The following is a 14434-nucleotide window of genomic DNA, read 5'->3' as shown; positions in this document are numbered from 1 at the left end:
GCCATGAGGTCTAGTTGTGCCTAAGGCGCAAGCCAGCTGGGTGATCTTAGGGTAATTATTCTCAGCATTAGGAAGAAGGCAACGGCAAACTGCTTCTGAAAAATGTTGCCAAGAAAACTGCATGGACTTGTCCATATAGTCACCAGGATCCAAGACTGACTCACTGGCACCCCCTCCCCCCAGGAAAGTAAAGAGTTGAAACAGTCAACATCAATGTGTCACACTAGAATCTTAATATATTTTGCATAGGGTGGATCCAATGCTTTGAGCTTAGTAAACCTGTCATGTTGCCATGTCTAATAAAAAAAAATCCATTCTACATTATTCTTCCTCCTAGTTACACTGAATATTTCCTAGTGTGGAAAGATTAGAGGGTGAATAAAAGAAAAAATCCTTACAGCTTTCAATTCCTAAAGATGGACAAAAATATCTGTTGTCATCTTTGGAACAGTGAGTACAACATCTTTGCTGCCATATGTCAAACAGTGATATCATTTTCCAGCACTTCAGGAAATCCGTGTTTTCCTTCTCTCACCATCATTTTCTCATTAGAAGCTGGGGAAGTGTCCATATTTGTCAACTTCTTCCTTTTTTTTTCCCAGACACTGTTACACTCATTCACTCAACCACAGATGTGCAATTTCCACTATTTTTCCCTCTTTTTTCCAAAAGATTCCTGTTTTTTATCAGCCCTGGGGGAAACTGTGGCATTTTTGTCTTTCGGAAAACAAATTCCCTATTGGAAGACAAAACATAGGTTCTATAATTATTTAAATATGAGAGATTGTGATGAAAAGTTAGAAGAATAACTCATTTCTGTTTTTCTGGCATGGCATAATGATGTTTGTTTATGATTCACTGTTTTTCTCCTAGCACATACGTTAGGCATTCTTCCAGTTTCTGTAACAATCATAACTGGTATCATAATAATACTCCTTGTAACACTGGTATTTCCTATCCCTCAGTTGGAGGGGTATGGCTAGTTTGATGCTGAACTGTGGCTTTTTAAAGTATGTTTCGGGAAGCAGTTAGTTTGATGGACAGACTTCTGCAAAAAGCACTAAGTTTCAGCCATTATTCTTACTTTCTAAAACTGTCTTTGGTCCCACTGGTGTACTGGGAAATAAATATGAGGCCAGAGTTGGCACTTCAAATTGAGTTATTCCATTATCCCATTGTTTAAATTATCTATCTATCTATCTTAGATGGAGTTTGGAGAAGCTCAGTATGACGGTGTATTGGCACACATAATGCCTGCTGTAGCTTGATTGTTTTGTTAAGCCATTACTGTACTAAAGTATAGGATCAAATGTGGGAAATAACAGAGAGATAAATGAGAGAAGATATTATTAAACAAATAAGTCATAATATGAGTTAGTGTGGTCAAACAATATGGGAAGACCACAACTGGGCTCCTTTAACACGCTGAACTTCAAAATACCTAACCGAATTTTAACGTAGATTATCTTGTGTGACGCAGCCGTTATGTAAGACATGGCCTAAGACGGTAATGATGTTACCTATATATACTGTACTATGTGTTCATATACAAATTTTCTTTTCACGCAAAGAAAAGTGATATGAAATTATCACTCTTCATCAAAAATAATTGAAACATGACAAGGTGAACCTGTAGGTTAGAAATGTCGTAAATAAATAATAAAAAATTTAAAAACATAAATGTCTTATAAAGAAGAAGAGGAGGAGGAAGAACAGCAGCAGCAGCAGCTACTGTCTGGTACTGGGTATGTAAATCATCATCATCATCATCATCATCATCATCATCATCATCCTGAATATGAGAGTCAGTACCATGGATTAATAAGTAGCCTGAAAGGAATTTTATCCTTTCTACTACTACATTTCTTTAAATAAAAAAAAATGAAAGTACAAGTCAATATAACCTGCAGTTAGCCAAAAATTCCATGCTACTGTATTGATGGGAAGAACCAAAGTGTTGTAATGGGCAGTGTCCAAGGCCCATTGACTGTTTGCTTGGGCCAAAGGGGACTCACCTAATTATCAGATTAAAGGGGGCTACCTTATTATAGGATTCATTCAAGATAATAAAACTAATAAGGTCACTATAAGCAAGAGTCATTTCAGTTTGGGAGTTTTCCTACATACTCCTATTTTCTGGACCATTAACTTCAGTGGACAAAGGTAACAGAGAAATGACGACATTGATAGAATGTGCATGGGAAGAAAGAATCAGGAAAAGGATTCAAACTTTATATCCTCTGATTTCTCAGAATTTAAAAAAATTCTCTGGAAGAACTCTGCTATATATCTGAAAAGTATAGAGAATTATTTCTGTGACAGCGTTGCTCATTTTGCCACACAAGTGAGTTCTTCCTATTTCCTTATTGTTGAGTTTTTATTACGGTAAATATAGACTTTTTTCATAACTAGATTCAGTATGCTTATGGACTGCAAGCTATATGTGACCTTATAGCAACAGATGTCAAAATCTCAGTCCATGATTTACTACAGCAGGATATTAGGTTAAATGTCAGCAAATCAAAAATATACTAAAATAGCAGCAATTAGGAAGGGAAAAGATCTATTATTATCCTCTAATCTGCACAAGAAATAAAGTTTATCCTCCCTTCTGTTATTAATTTTGAAGCATGAAAAGATTCTTTAAAATTATAGATACTACTGAGTAATGATAAATTCTTTAAAAAAAAAAAAAACAGATGTTATACAGACCTCTAGTGGTCAAGCCTTATATTTGTGGGGAAGTAAATTTTGAACCAAATGAAAACCATTTCATTCTGAGTAATACAATTACCTTCATTTTCGACTAAAATCATCCTCAGAAAAAAGAAAAATAGAAGAATCTAGTTGAAAATAGCTTTATTTTTTCACCTCTGTCTAGCCATGCTTTCAGCAGATATTTTCACACAAAGCCAAGAAAATTGCATTTATCTGAAGGTGTCACAAGCGTTATTTTTTTTTCATAGTTGCACAAAGGTTTTTAAGTAGTCTTCTTTGTCCCTCCAACAGCACCCCATACATAACAGTCAGAGGCCCTTTTCAAAGGCACCCCATGATGGCTGGTGGCAAAAATGAAACAATCTGCTTCCCCTGAGAGCTTCAAACAGTTACATACATTTAAGCTACTGTATTTTGCTTCCTGGACAGGTTAAATGTAAAAAATAAAAAAAAACTTAAAATTCTGCTTTCTTAACTCAGATTTTCCATTCTATTTTATGCTAATAGCCTTGGAGGAGGAAAAGGACATATGATATTGCTTACATACAATGTTGTTGTTCAGCAATCAGCAATTTGGTAAAGGGCCATTTTTAAAAAGTACAAGAACTAGGATAGAACCTTGGCATGGAGTGGGTGGTCATCCTTTGCCCCAAACTGGAATCCCAACACAGAATATCTTCCCCTCATTCAAATGCACCTATTTGCCCTGAGGGAAAAGTTTCCATAGAAGCCAAATGAAAATTCCCCCACATCCCAGTGTAAAGGTACACATGGTAGCCAATATGAACAGCTGTGGTGGCAAAGAAAGGTCACACACATTTCTCACCATTGAGGTCCCAATTCTTTGTAGATCTTCCATAAGGCCATTATGCAGCCCTTCAAGGTAGACCGGAAACCAAAGTGATGAATGCTACTACTTGTATTATAAAGTTACAGTAACAAAATCTTGCAAGTCTGAATGTGCCCCCCCCTTTATCTTCAAGACAACTAGGGGGAGGGTCAATGCTGAGACACTTTCTCCATCCCCATTCCTGCTTTGGACTCAGATTTCTCTTATCCAACCATTATCTTGGTTGCAGCTCTTCCTCAAGGTTACTTTTACTTCCCATTTCACATTAGAGCTGAGCATTGCTTCAGATTTGATTCCAAAATGGTGCTTCAGAACACATAGGAGGGTGAACGTAGCACCTCTCTGCAACTCTTGAAAGCAGGCATGTGTTTTCCCAAGATGATGTAGCAGGGCAGACGTGTCATCCCAAGATTTAGCTGCTTTAAAGAGTGGCAGATGGGTACTACATTCATGCTGAGAAACACTTTTTAAAATGAAATTCAGAAGTGCTGCAAATCCCTGGAGCCCATGCCTTTTTCTTTTATCAACACTTTCATACAGCTACATGAATGACATCATATCTAGTTTGTCCTCAGTTAGACAAAAGATTAAATGAGCAGAAAGAGTGACAGAGGCAGTGAGATAATTTATTCACATTAACACATTCTCAGTCATGACAAGGTAAGTTCTCCACCTCAGTCTAGTTGGGCTCAAAGTTGGGCTTAAAATTACAGAATTGTCTCTTCTCTCTCTGAGTCCAGCTGGACCTCATTCATACCCACCAATGATGTCATCATTAGTGGTGTTTAATCTGTCGTGCAGCTTCCTGGTGGGCTTTTATGTATCTTTGCCATTTCATCTATCTATGTATAGTGCCTCAGATACTATAAGGCAGAGAGAAAGAGCAGCTAAGTGGTGAGTGAGAAGAAAATGAAGGTATGAAGAATTTCATGTGGATAAAAGAAGCAGCAGTTAGCATTTCTGAATGTGAAAGTGAAATGAGTTGAATTCTTCTCCAAGCCAAGAATTGGGTCTTTGTGTTCACTTTTTATTCCAATTACACCTAATCTTCTCCATGGGGTGCTTTGTCTTATAGAGATGAAGCACTGAAGTAAAGATGATCCAACTCAATCAGCACATCAATTCAATAAAGATGATATGAGCAGAAGCTACTCTTACAGGCCAGAGTGAACTGGGGCAGCCACTATATTGTGACCTTTAGAAATACAGCACTACTTTGTGGATATCAACACAAAACCCTCTTTGGAGATATGTAGAACCCTAATGAAGGACTCCAAAGACTCAAATTTCCGAAATAAAAGCATACATTTTGTAATTTATCATGCATATCACAATCTTGTTCCAAACTATTTGGCACCAATGTTTATTGCAGAAATTAGGATAAACCTAGGCTCAAAAATGATGGGGAAAATAGCAAAATGTATTAAGTTTGTTGACTGTGGTAGGAAGAAATCAAATGAATAATAATTGTGAATGTAAACATTTTGATTCTGGTGTAATACTGCTACTGGCAGAGAAAGACAAGGAAGGAAGTTAGAATCTCTCCTCCCCCTCTCCCTCCTTTAAACTAAAACAGTTCAGTGGAGCGCCATGAGAAATGGATGAAAGACAGCAAATTATTGGTTAAGATGAAGACTTAAAAGTATGTCTGTCATAAATTATATCGTTCCAAACTAATACTGAGTCAAATTAACTTCACAGTCATTCTTTACTCTGAAAGTAATGACTGGACATAACTGCACCCAAATCTAACCCTTGATCCCATATGTGAGGTGACAGAGGAACAGGGGAAGCTATTCACTTTCTTACTGTTTTGCTATTTGTTAGGCATTCCCCACTTTTCCCCACTTTTCTTCCACAAACAACTCTGGCCAATTGGGGATTACACACTGCACATAATAATGTCACAATATTCTCTAGCTAACTAAAATTGAATTTCTGCTGAAATCTAAAATGAAGCCATTAGACTGAATCCAGTTTTCTCTCCTGGTCACATGAGTAAACCCAAGCAGCTATGAATTAATTGCAAAACTGAACAGCTTCATCTTCTTTACGCGATGGTCCAAGAAATTGCTGAAAGGAAAGTGGTGATTGACCTTTTTATCAAATTATACTCAAGTTTTATTTTGCTTAAAGTCATATTCCCAGATATTTTCCCTTCTCAAGGCAGTTGTAGAAGAAGCTTACAAGTCATATATGAGTATTATTTTGTGCCAAAAAGAATCATTTTGGCCATGTTAAAAAAATAATAATAATAAGGCTATATTTTCATTCCATTTGCAACAAGAGCAAATATCTAGAGATTAGGCAGTGAAATAGTCCTTCACATAAGATGTTCAGGTGACCTTTTTACAGAGCGTATCCACTTACTGTCAAGAAGGCCCTTGTTGGAAGGCAAATGCTGAAAATTTATTTCTCTTTGAAATCTGGCTTGCAGTCCTTGCTTACGTGATTGCTGTTAATGAAGTTGTCACAGGAAGCTGCAGCCACCAGTATCTCATCTTGTTTTTCATTTCAGCAAAGTGCTGTTTACCTTGTAGAGAGGCCCAGCATCCTTCTCCGTTATCTCAGGCAGTTTAATTAGAAGGTATGATCATCCAACATAGGAAATGAGCATAGTGCTAAATAATAGTTGGTGGAACAGTATGAAGCAACAGCCCATTCTCATCAGTGACTTATTATAATCATTGTAATTAAAAAAAAGAAAATAAAAGGTCAACCAGGACAGTCATATGCAACAGGGATTAGCAGCTTTCCATTTAATTTGATGAGAGACTGAGCCTTCAGCGATCATCACAACATTTGCTGCCACTTGAACGTGGGCCTGTTGACAAAGACTACTTTGGCCTCTCGGTGTTAGGGAGGTCAGGGCACAATTTAACACTGTGGCCAAGCTTCTAGTTGGCATTTATGGAAAAATCTGCAACAATAACACATGCAAGTTGCAGAAGTACAGAAACAGCAATTTGGCAGCTATAATTGTGATGTTTGTCACCATATTTACCCAGCTAAAAAAGTAGACCTTTCATGGGAATTGTATTACGCCTGAATATGATATGGGAAGCTTCCTTATGTGGGCTGAGCTCTCAAGTCATACATGTGGTTTGTTTGGTTTTGGCTAAGTAGGGTGTGTAAACCCGGCCATTGTGGTTTGCAAACTATGATTTGTTGCTCAGTGTGTTATGTGATATTCAGACCACAATGGTTTGTCAAATAAACTATGTTTAAAACATAGTGTTACTTAGCACACTATGAATTCAAACTGATTCAGATCATTGGTTTGTCAAACTCTGTTGTCCTTGGATTTCAAACAGGGGTGCTTCCTGCTCTCCTTGGTGATCCCTGAGCTTGAAACAGGGAACCTTCTCTATGGAAGTCTATGTCTTATACCAGTGTTTCTCAATTTTAGCAACTTTAAGATATGTGGACTTCAACTCCCAGAATTCCCCAGCCAGCATGTTGAGATACACTTCTTATACGGTTAAGCTACGGATCAGCAATCTCTAGGGGAGGACCAAGGTCAGGTGTAACACTCATGATCTTCCTGCACTGAGCTGGAAGCATTGTAAAGAATTTCTCCACGCATTCACTTCAATGCAAATGGAAGACTCTTCTCAGTCGGGAATGCTACTTTGTCAAACATTCATACATCGTTATTTGAGTATACAGGGCTGGATAATGATGAGCATCATCCTACTGGAATTTACAGTACTGGTGATTTCTAGCACTGTTAATTCTAATACAAATGTTTGTTCTTTTCAATTGCTAGAGCACTGTTGTTTCATTACATAACTCTAGATGCATTCGCTGCCTATTTGAAGTAAATATTACATAACGCCAATTTGCCGGAACTTTTAAAGGGAAGGAAGGAAGGAAGGAAGGAAGGAAGGAAGGAAGGAAGGAAGGAAGGAAGGAAGGAAGGAAGGAAGGAAGGAAGGAAGGAAGGAAGGAAGGAAGGAAGGAAGGAAGGAAGACTTGAATGATTCCTGTCTCGCTTTTTTTTTTTATTATTAAAACTGTTTGTTACAGGCAATCAGCAAAATGGCAGCATAATATGAACTCTGATCAAAGAAGGCACAAATAAACAAAGTGTCCTTTCTTAATTGCTTTAGGTTAATTAAATATTCAGCTTTGCAAGGTTCTTTCCATTGATTCCCTGATAATAATTAATTACATTGTGAGGTATCAAACACAGTTCTTTTTTTAAAAAATGTTATATATTGTTAAAAGGAAAAGGTCAAGACCAAACGGTATTATTTGCCTTTTTTCTATAGCTAAAATCTAAAGAAGGTAACAAATTTTCACAGTGCATTTTCTGATGAAAATAGAACCTCTCCTGATTGCTTTACTTGAGCCAGGTTTAATCCCAATTGTATTTTGATTAGCTAAAATCAATGCTGCTAAATAATCTGCCACTGAAAGTGACATTCTAAATACAGCCAGGAATCATTTACAATAATGTGCAATTCTCCACTTTTAAACATATTTCATACATTATTTAGGGATTTTTTACATTTTCTCCTGATCAGGCTTAGGTAAATTAAATGTATCTTAAGTAGATATTGCTGTTTTTAAGGGGGGCATTGTAATTTTTATTATTTTTAGCAACTTAGTGCAAAGCAAAAGTATTTTCAGAGGCGTCGCATACCATCCTATCTCTGCCAGCTGCCGTCTTGATTTTCTAGTTTAGCAAGAATATGTATTGCTTAGTTCTTAAGCTTTCTACTTGCTTTTCAATTTTCTATAGTAGTGCCATTGCTGTGAATTTCTGAGCAACAAATTGGAACCTTTGGAAGTGTTAGAAGTTCCCTTTGGTATAAAAATCCAAATTGGATTTTAGCAATGGTTCCTCTATGCAGCTTAAGTACTGGGATGTTATATCTGAAAGATACGTAAAATGTCAAATAAATAACCGCCAAGGTCATACAGATAAGGTAATGACTATATCTCACTGTTACCTTATCATGAGAAAGTTATACAGGTGTTACTTTTTAGGGCTCCGTGGTGTCAAATGAAAATTCTTAAACAACAAACAGTAGCAATCATTATAAATTACTGGGGGCAACATGATGTCCTCCACATGTTGTGAGACACACCTAGCTATCATAAGAGTTGCGCCCTACAACTATTGGGAGTTGTAATCAAAAATATTTTGAAGACAAGAAGTTGAACTGAAGGCTCCGACACTTTAGAGCTCACTCAGAAAAGCATCCATAATTATGTAAAATTAAAAAAAAAGAGTTCCCATTTTCTCTATTTAAGTAGTTTAAAATATAGTACAAGCATGTACAGGTTTTCAAACCATTTCCAAAATCTTTAGCATTAATTTTAAACTAATTTGAGAATCTGTTTGTGTTTGAATCCATTGTTTACATCAATTTTCCTCCACCAGCAAACTTCCATATGTGCTGGCTGAGAATTCTTAGCGCTGCAATCCAGGATATCAGAGAGCAATATATTTGGAAAGGCTAGCTTATGGCATGCACATTCAAAGGTTTGCATTTTATTAAATGCGTTTCATTTACATTTCTTCTGTTTCATACAGTGATTTTCAGACTACTAGAATTTGTCTGACAAACAAAGAAAGTTCACTTAAAAAGAAATCAGTGTCTCCCATAAAATCCATGAACAATCTTTACTGCAAATATTTTAGTTAAACTCTAACGTGAAGGTGTTTTTTCCTCAGCTGACCACAAAAACCACAAAAGGTGGCACCCTTTTAACCACTACTCATTAAATCATCCCAATATGCTTCAACTTCAGAAATCTGCTTCAGTCCCAGCCTTCCACTTGCTAATAATTCTCAATGCGCTCTAAAACCAACCCACGACTTCTCTACAGGGTCTTTACTGTCTGCAGGTTTCAAAGCTTTACTGCATGGCCTTGTGAATCTGAAGCTCAGAGACAGTGCTGGAACTAAGTATTGTTCATTTTAAAGTAGCCAATAGCTGAGAGTAGAGAACACTTTCTCTTTCAAACTGGAGAATTGTTCAAAGCTTCCAGTGCTTTATGGATTAAGAAACCATTTCCCCTCTTTCCTTCGTAAAAGAATAAGTTTCTAGTATGCAGTCACAATCTCCCTTTTTTCCCAGCCGGTGGATCAGCTGACAGTTGGGACCAGGTGGCTGCTTCCCTCTGTTAATGGCAGTGTAAAACTGCCAATATTGATTTTTCCAAAAGATCTAGTTCAGGATTTTTGGCTAAAATTAATCACATAACAAATTACTGGGTGGCATCGGTGATATGGTGCATGCGGAAAATGTACAAAGTGACCATGTTCACATCATATGTAATCTTGTCTCTGACTTACCCATTTTTGGATTTATGCAGTATATTAAAGTCACCAGTCAATCTGAGTTTGCAAAAATGGCTAAGCCATAAAAATCCTAACCAAATTTAACACTAATCACATTATACAAACACAGTCACTAGGTTTTTAACTGACTTGGATAAGCACGTTGTATGAACACAGGCAGGATAGAATAATATCCATTGGCCCTTCCAAATTTATATTCATTTAGTATGCCTTTTGTGTAGGCCTACACAACTTCAGATTCACAGAAAAAGGTTACTCACACAGAACTCAGGATCTTTTATTAAGTAGTTAATTAAGTAGTTTTGGCCTGATAGATTAACGCTTACTGGAATAAGCTTTTTTTCCAACAGAAGGTTGAAAACTACTCTTTTGCCACTGACAGCAGACCAGAAATACAGAATTGTTTCTTTTTTTTAATTTTTATAATCAGCATTAAAACATTGGTTTTGCGTCCTATTTATTTAACCAGGTTAATTTTAGCATAAGCAATGTGAATTTAAGGATAAAGCCAACACGCTTCCCTAATCATACCTAAATTAGTATTTGTCAGGGGATCAGATAAACATGTTCCTGAATGTTCTCTTTTGCTTTCCTTAATGTCTGCTAAATTTCTGTGATCTCAGACAACATCTTTAGAGAACCATTAAAACATACATTTAATTGTGTTGTTTGTCTTAGTATTCCAAGAGCAGCCAGAGAAACTTACTCAGATGCTTACCAAATCTATCCCTGATGGATCAGATACAGAACTCTAAGGCTTGGAAACTAGCAGTTGTACTATATTTAGTTTTTACATTGATAAGATAACACTGGGGAAAGAGCAACATTTCATTTATTTATGGTGTTTTAATGTCCAGGATACAAGGTCACCTTTTGTTCTAATAAAGTCTTAAAAAAAAAAACTGGTTATACCTCAATTCAAGAAATATTTAAACTATTACTTAGGACACAGAGCTATCTAAGGCTTAGGCCTGAAACCGTGTATGCTATTTAGTCTGATACACCAACTTAATAAACCTCATACCTTAGACCAAGAGGACGAATGGGAGGAAACCATGAAGTACAGTGTGATACTAAGCAAAAGTGTTGCTTCAGGGGTATCATCAGGCACATCCAGACAGCTGGTTTAATATGGTCCCTGCCCCAATGGCAATTTAGATGCCAAAAGAGACCAAACTACTAGATAAAGTATCTAAGCCATCATAGAGACCTGATATGATATAGTCTTTTAAACTCTAACAAAATTAGGGTTAAGGGGCTATAAAAAGAGTGCTCTTAATATATTGAAACCGAAAACCTGGAGTAATAACCTTTTTATTTTTCCTTCTCAGGTGCTGTTGGTATCATTTCCCACACAACCTCTAGCAGGACTGATCACGATGATCCTAAATATCTCTACAGAAGAGACTGATAAAAAAAACCCCATTGACTGTCCCTTTTTGGGACACGACTATATTTTTGTCATGATTCCAACTGTTTACACCATCATCTTCATCATTGGTATATTTGGAAACAGCTTGGTTGTGATTATCATTTACTTCTACATGAAGCTGAAAACTGTGGCCAGTGTATTTCTGCTTAATTTAGCCCTGGCAGATCTGTGTTTCCTAGTAACTCTGCCATTATGGGCAGCTACAACAGCCATGAAGTATCACTGGCCTTTTGGCAATTGCTTGTGTAAGATCACTTCAGCTGCAGCAACCTTCAATCTGTACGCCAGTGTGTTTCTCCTGACATGCCTCAGTGTAGATCGTTATTTAACAATAGTGCATCCGATGAAGGCCCGCCTTCGACGCACAATGCTCGTTGCCCGGGTAACTTGTATCATCATCTGGCTGTTGGCAGCCCTTGCCAGCTTGCCTGTGGTGATTCACCGTCGTGCATACTTCATGGAAAATGAAAATATCACAGTATGTGCTTTTTGGTATAGCACACGCAGGAACTCAACCAAAAACACAACCATCAAAATTGGATTAGGCATATCCAAAAATATTCTGGGGTTCTTCATCCCCTTTGTGATCATTTTAATAAGCTACATATTAATCTGGAAAACTTTGAAAAGGGCTTACCAGTTTCAGAAAAATAACGGCAGAGGTGATGACATTTTTAAGTTGATTGTTGCAATAGTTCTGTTTTTCTTTTTTTCTTGGATTCCTCATCAAATATTTACTTTTATAGATGTGCTGATTCAGCTTGATGTGATTAAGAACTGTGATGTTGAGGATATTGTGGATACAGTTATGCCCTTCACAATCTGCTTAGCTTACTTTAACAACTGCCTGAATCCTGTCTTTTACGGCTTCTGGGGAAAAAACTTTAGAAAATACTTCCTTCAGCTACTCAAATACATCCCTCCAAATGTCAGGCATTCCAGTCTGTCGACAAAGATGACCTCCCTTTCATATCGACCTTCAGAAGACTTAATCCTCACCATCAGAAAAAAAGAATCCCTGGTTGCTGAATGATAGTACGGCAGCACATGTTTTGCTGTTGGTTGGTCAGAGCGACAATGCTCATCTTCTGCAGCGCTGGATCTGAGATACTTCATCCTTGGGAAAATTGAGTACTACCTTCATTTCATGTTACTTTCATTTCATGTTATGAAGAGGAACGTCTTAACTAAAGAATGCAAGCATCCTGCCTTCTGATGTTAGAGCTTGGTGGGAAATGATATGTGGTAGAACATCTAATCCAACTGCTTGTAGAAAAGTCTCTGAAATTACCTTGTGTTGCCTTATACATAAGTGTTATATAGAAGGCTTATTTCCAGAGTCCTGAAACGAAAGGAAAGGAAAGGTCATGGTGTGTTTCAAGAATGTGAAAGAACTGCCTATTTAACTATAATCAAACCCTACTTGGACTACATTTAATTACATACAGTACACTCATCTTCTCCAGAAACTGAAAACTGCCAGAACTGAACTAATGTATATCAGTAATACTGTGAGATTTTGAAATGAGAGTAAAGTGTAATACAATATAGAATGAATCCATATTTAGATAAACTGTTTTTCCATGTTCAAGTAACATTTGCTACATATACGGCTAAATGTACCACATTCAGAATATAGCACTGTTTCTAAATGCAGTTGAAAAAAGCTTCATTCCAAAGATAGTTCCCTCTCTATGAGCTCTTGGCAAAATACATCTGTGGAAAGTTTGTTTACTTGCACACAATTTTAACTGCCTTTCAGAAATACATAGCTACTACTGTTTATTTAATGCGGTTCCTTTCAAAATGGGCCTTACGGTATGGAAAAGTTTTGATAACACAGCCTTTCCTAAACTGGTGCCTTCTATATGTACTGGATTACAACTCCAATGATTGCTGTATTGTCATCACAGTGTATATCTGGAGGACACTATGTGGAGAAGGTTAATTTGTACAAGGAAGAGTGAGCACATTTTCAATCATTTTTCTGAGTTTCCCCAAAATGTTGATCCAACTGAGTGGTAGCCAGTCACTCTCCCACTTGGAGTTTTACCCCATAAAGTGTCCTTTTGCATCTGTGGGATTAGTCCAAGAAGCATACTGATGTATGCAAATCTCCTCTGTGAAAATAATTTATGCAAAAAACAAAACAAAAAATAAAAGCCAGTTTTCATTAGAAACACCATTTAACTACCTTATATTCATTTATTTTATCAGTATAAATATCCTTCTACAAAAAAATTCAGAACTCAGAATATTTTGTTTTAGTTTTAATATACAGTCATTCTTTGTCAAGTGCAAAGGTTCCATAAAAAAAAAAAAATCCTTATAGTTGGATAATATAAATTGGTAAATTTAAGGCCTTGTGGAAAAAATAGGGTTAGAAGAACTAAGTCATGATTCAACCTATTAAATCCCTCATTTTTTACCCCATAATAAAATAATAACATCAGAGAAAAGAAATACAAGGAAACAACATGAAAGAAAAAATGAAGGCTGACTGAGAAGAAATGACAGCAGAACATGTCATTTCTTTCCTTCTATCTCTCATGAGAAGAAAATCTCAGCCAGCATGCACCCACCCACCCCACCCCACCCCATTACTGATCTTACACAACCTTGTGGATTCAATTCAGTTCAATTTTATTCAATTTATATAGCCACCCATCTCACTTATGTGACTGGTTGGCTTACAAGTTAAAACAGCAAAAAACAAATGTATATAAATAAAATTAAAAACAATTAAAATAATAAATCACAAACATAAAAGCATGGAAGATCTCTACTCAAAGCTCGCATATAGTGCAGCCATCTTGCAGACTCCCCACATCCACAGGATCCCCACGCCTGAAAGCACAGCCATGTCTTCAGGGACTTCCTAAAGGCCAACAAGGTTGGAGCCAGTCTGACCTCAGGGGGGATGATGTTCCAGAGGGCGGGCACCACAAAAAAAGGCTCTCCTCCTGGGCCCCATCAGACAAAACATCTTTGTACACAGGACCCACAACATGCCCCTTCTCCCAGATCTGATGGGATGGACAGATGTAATTACGGAGAAACAGTCCCTCAAATACCCCTAGCCCCCTGCCATGTAGGGCTTTATAGGTCATAACCAGCA

General features: G+C 37.1%; 1 protein-coding gene across 3 annotated transcripts in view; it reads left to right on the top strand.

Annotated features, from left to right (window-relative positions):
* The window catches only part of AGTR1 (angiotensin II receptor type 1), a 45255-nt gene extending 31340 nt beyond the window's left edge, over positions 1-13915 (top strand). For all 3 annotated transcript variants that reach the window (XM_088131725.1, XM_088131726.1, XM_007428326.4), the window contains one exon: positions 11216-13915. In XM_088131725.1, coding sequence (XP_087987851.1) covers positions 11264-12349 — 1086 coding nt within the window. In that variant the 5' untranslated portion in view covers positions 11216-11263 and the 3' untranslated portion in view covers positions 12350-13915. The remainder of the gene's footprint in view (positions 1-11215) is intronic.
* The last annotated feature ends 519 nt before the right edge of the window (positions 13916-14434 follow it).

Source organism: Python bivittatus, unplaced genomic scaffold, assembly GCF_059951505.1.
Source record: "Python bivittatus isolate LINGU-HERP-01145 unplaced genomic scaffold, Pbiv_v1 ctg000980_np1212, whole genome shotgun sequence".
Lineage (NCBI taxonomy): Eukaryota > Metazoa > Chordata > Lepidosauria > Squamata > Pythonidae > Python > Python bivittatus.
The sequence above is the reverse complement of the archived record's forward strand: the minus strand, read 5'-3'. Positions and strand labels throughout refer to the sequence as shown.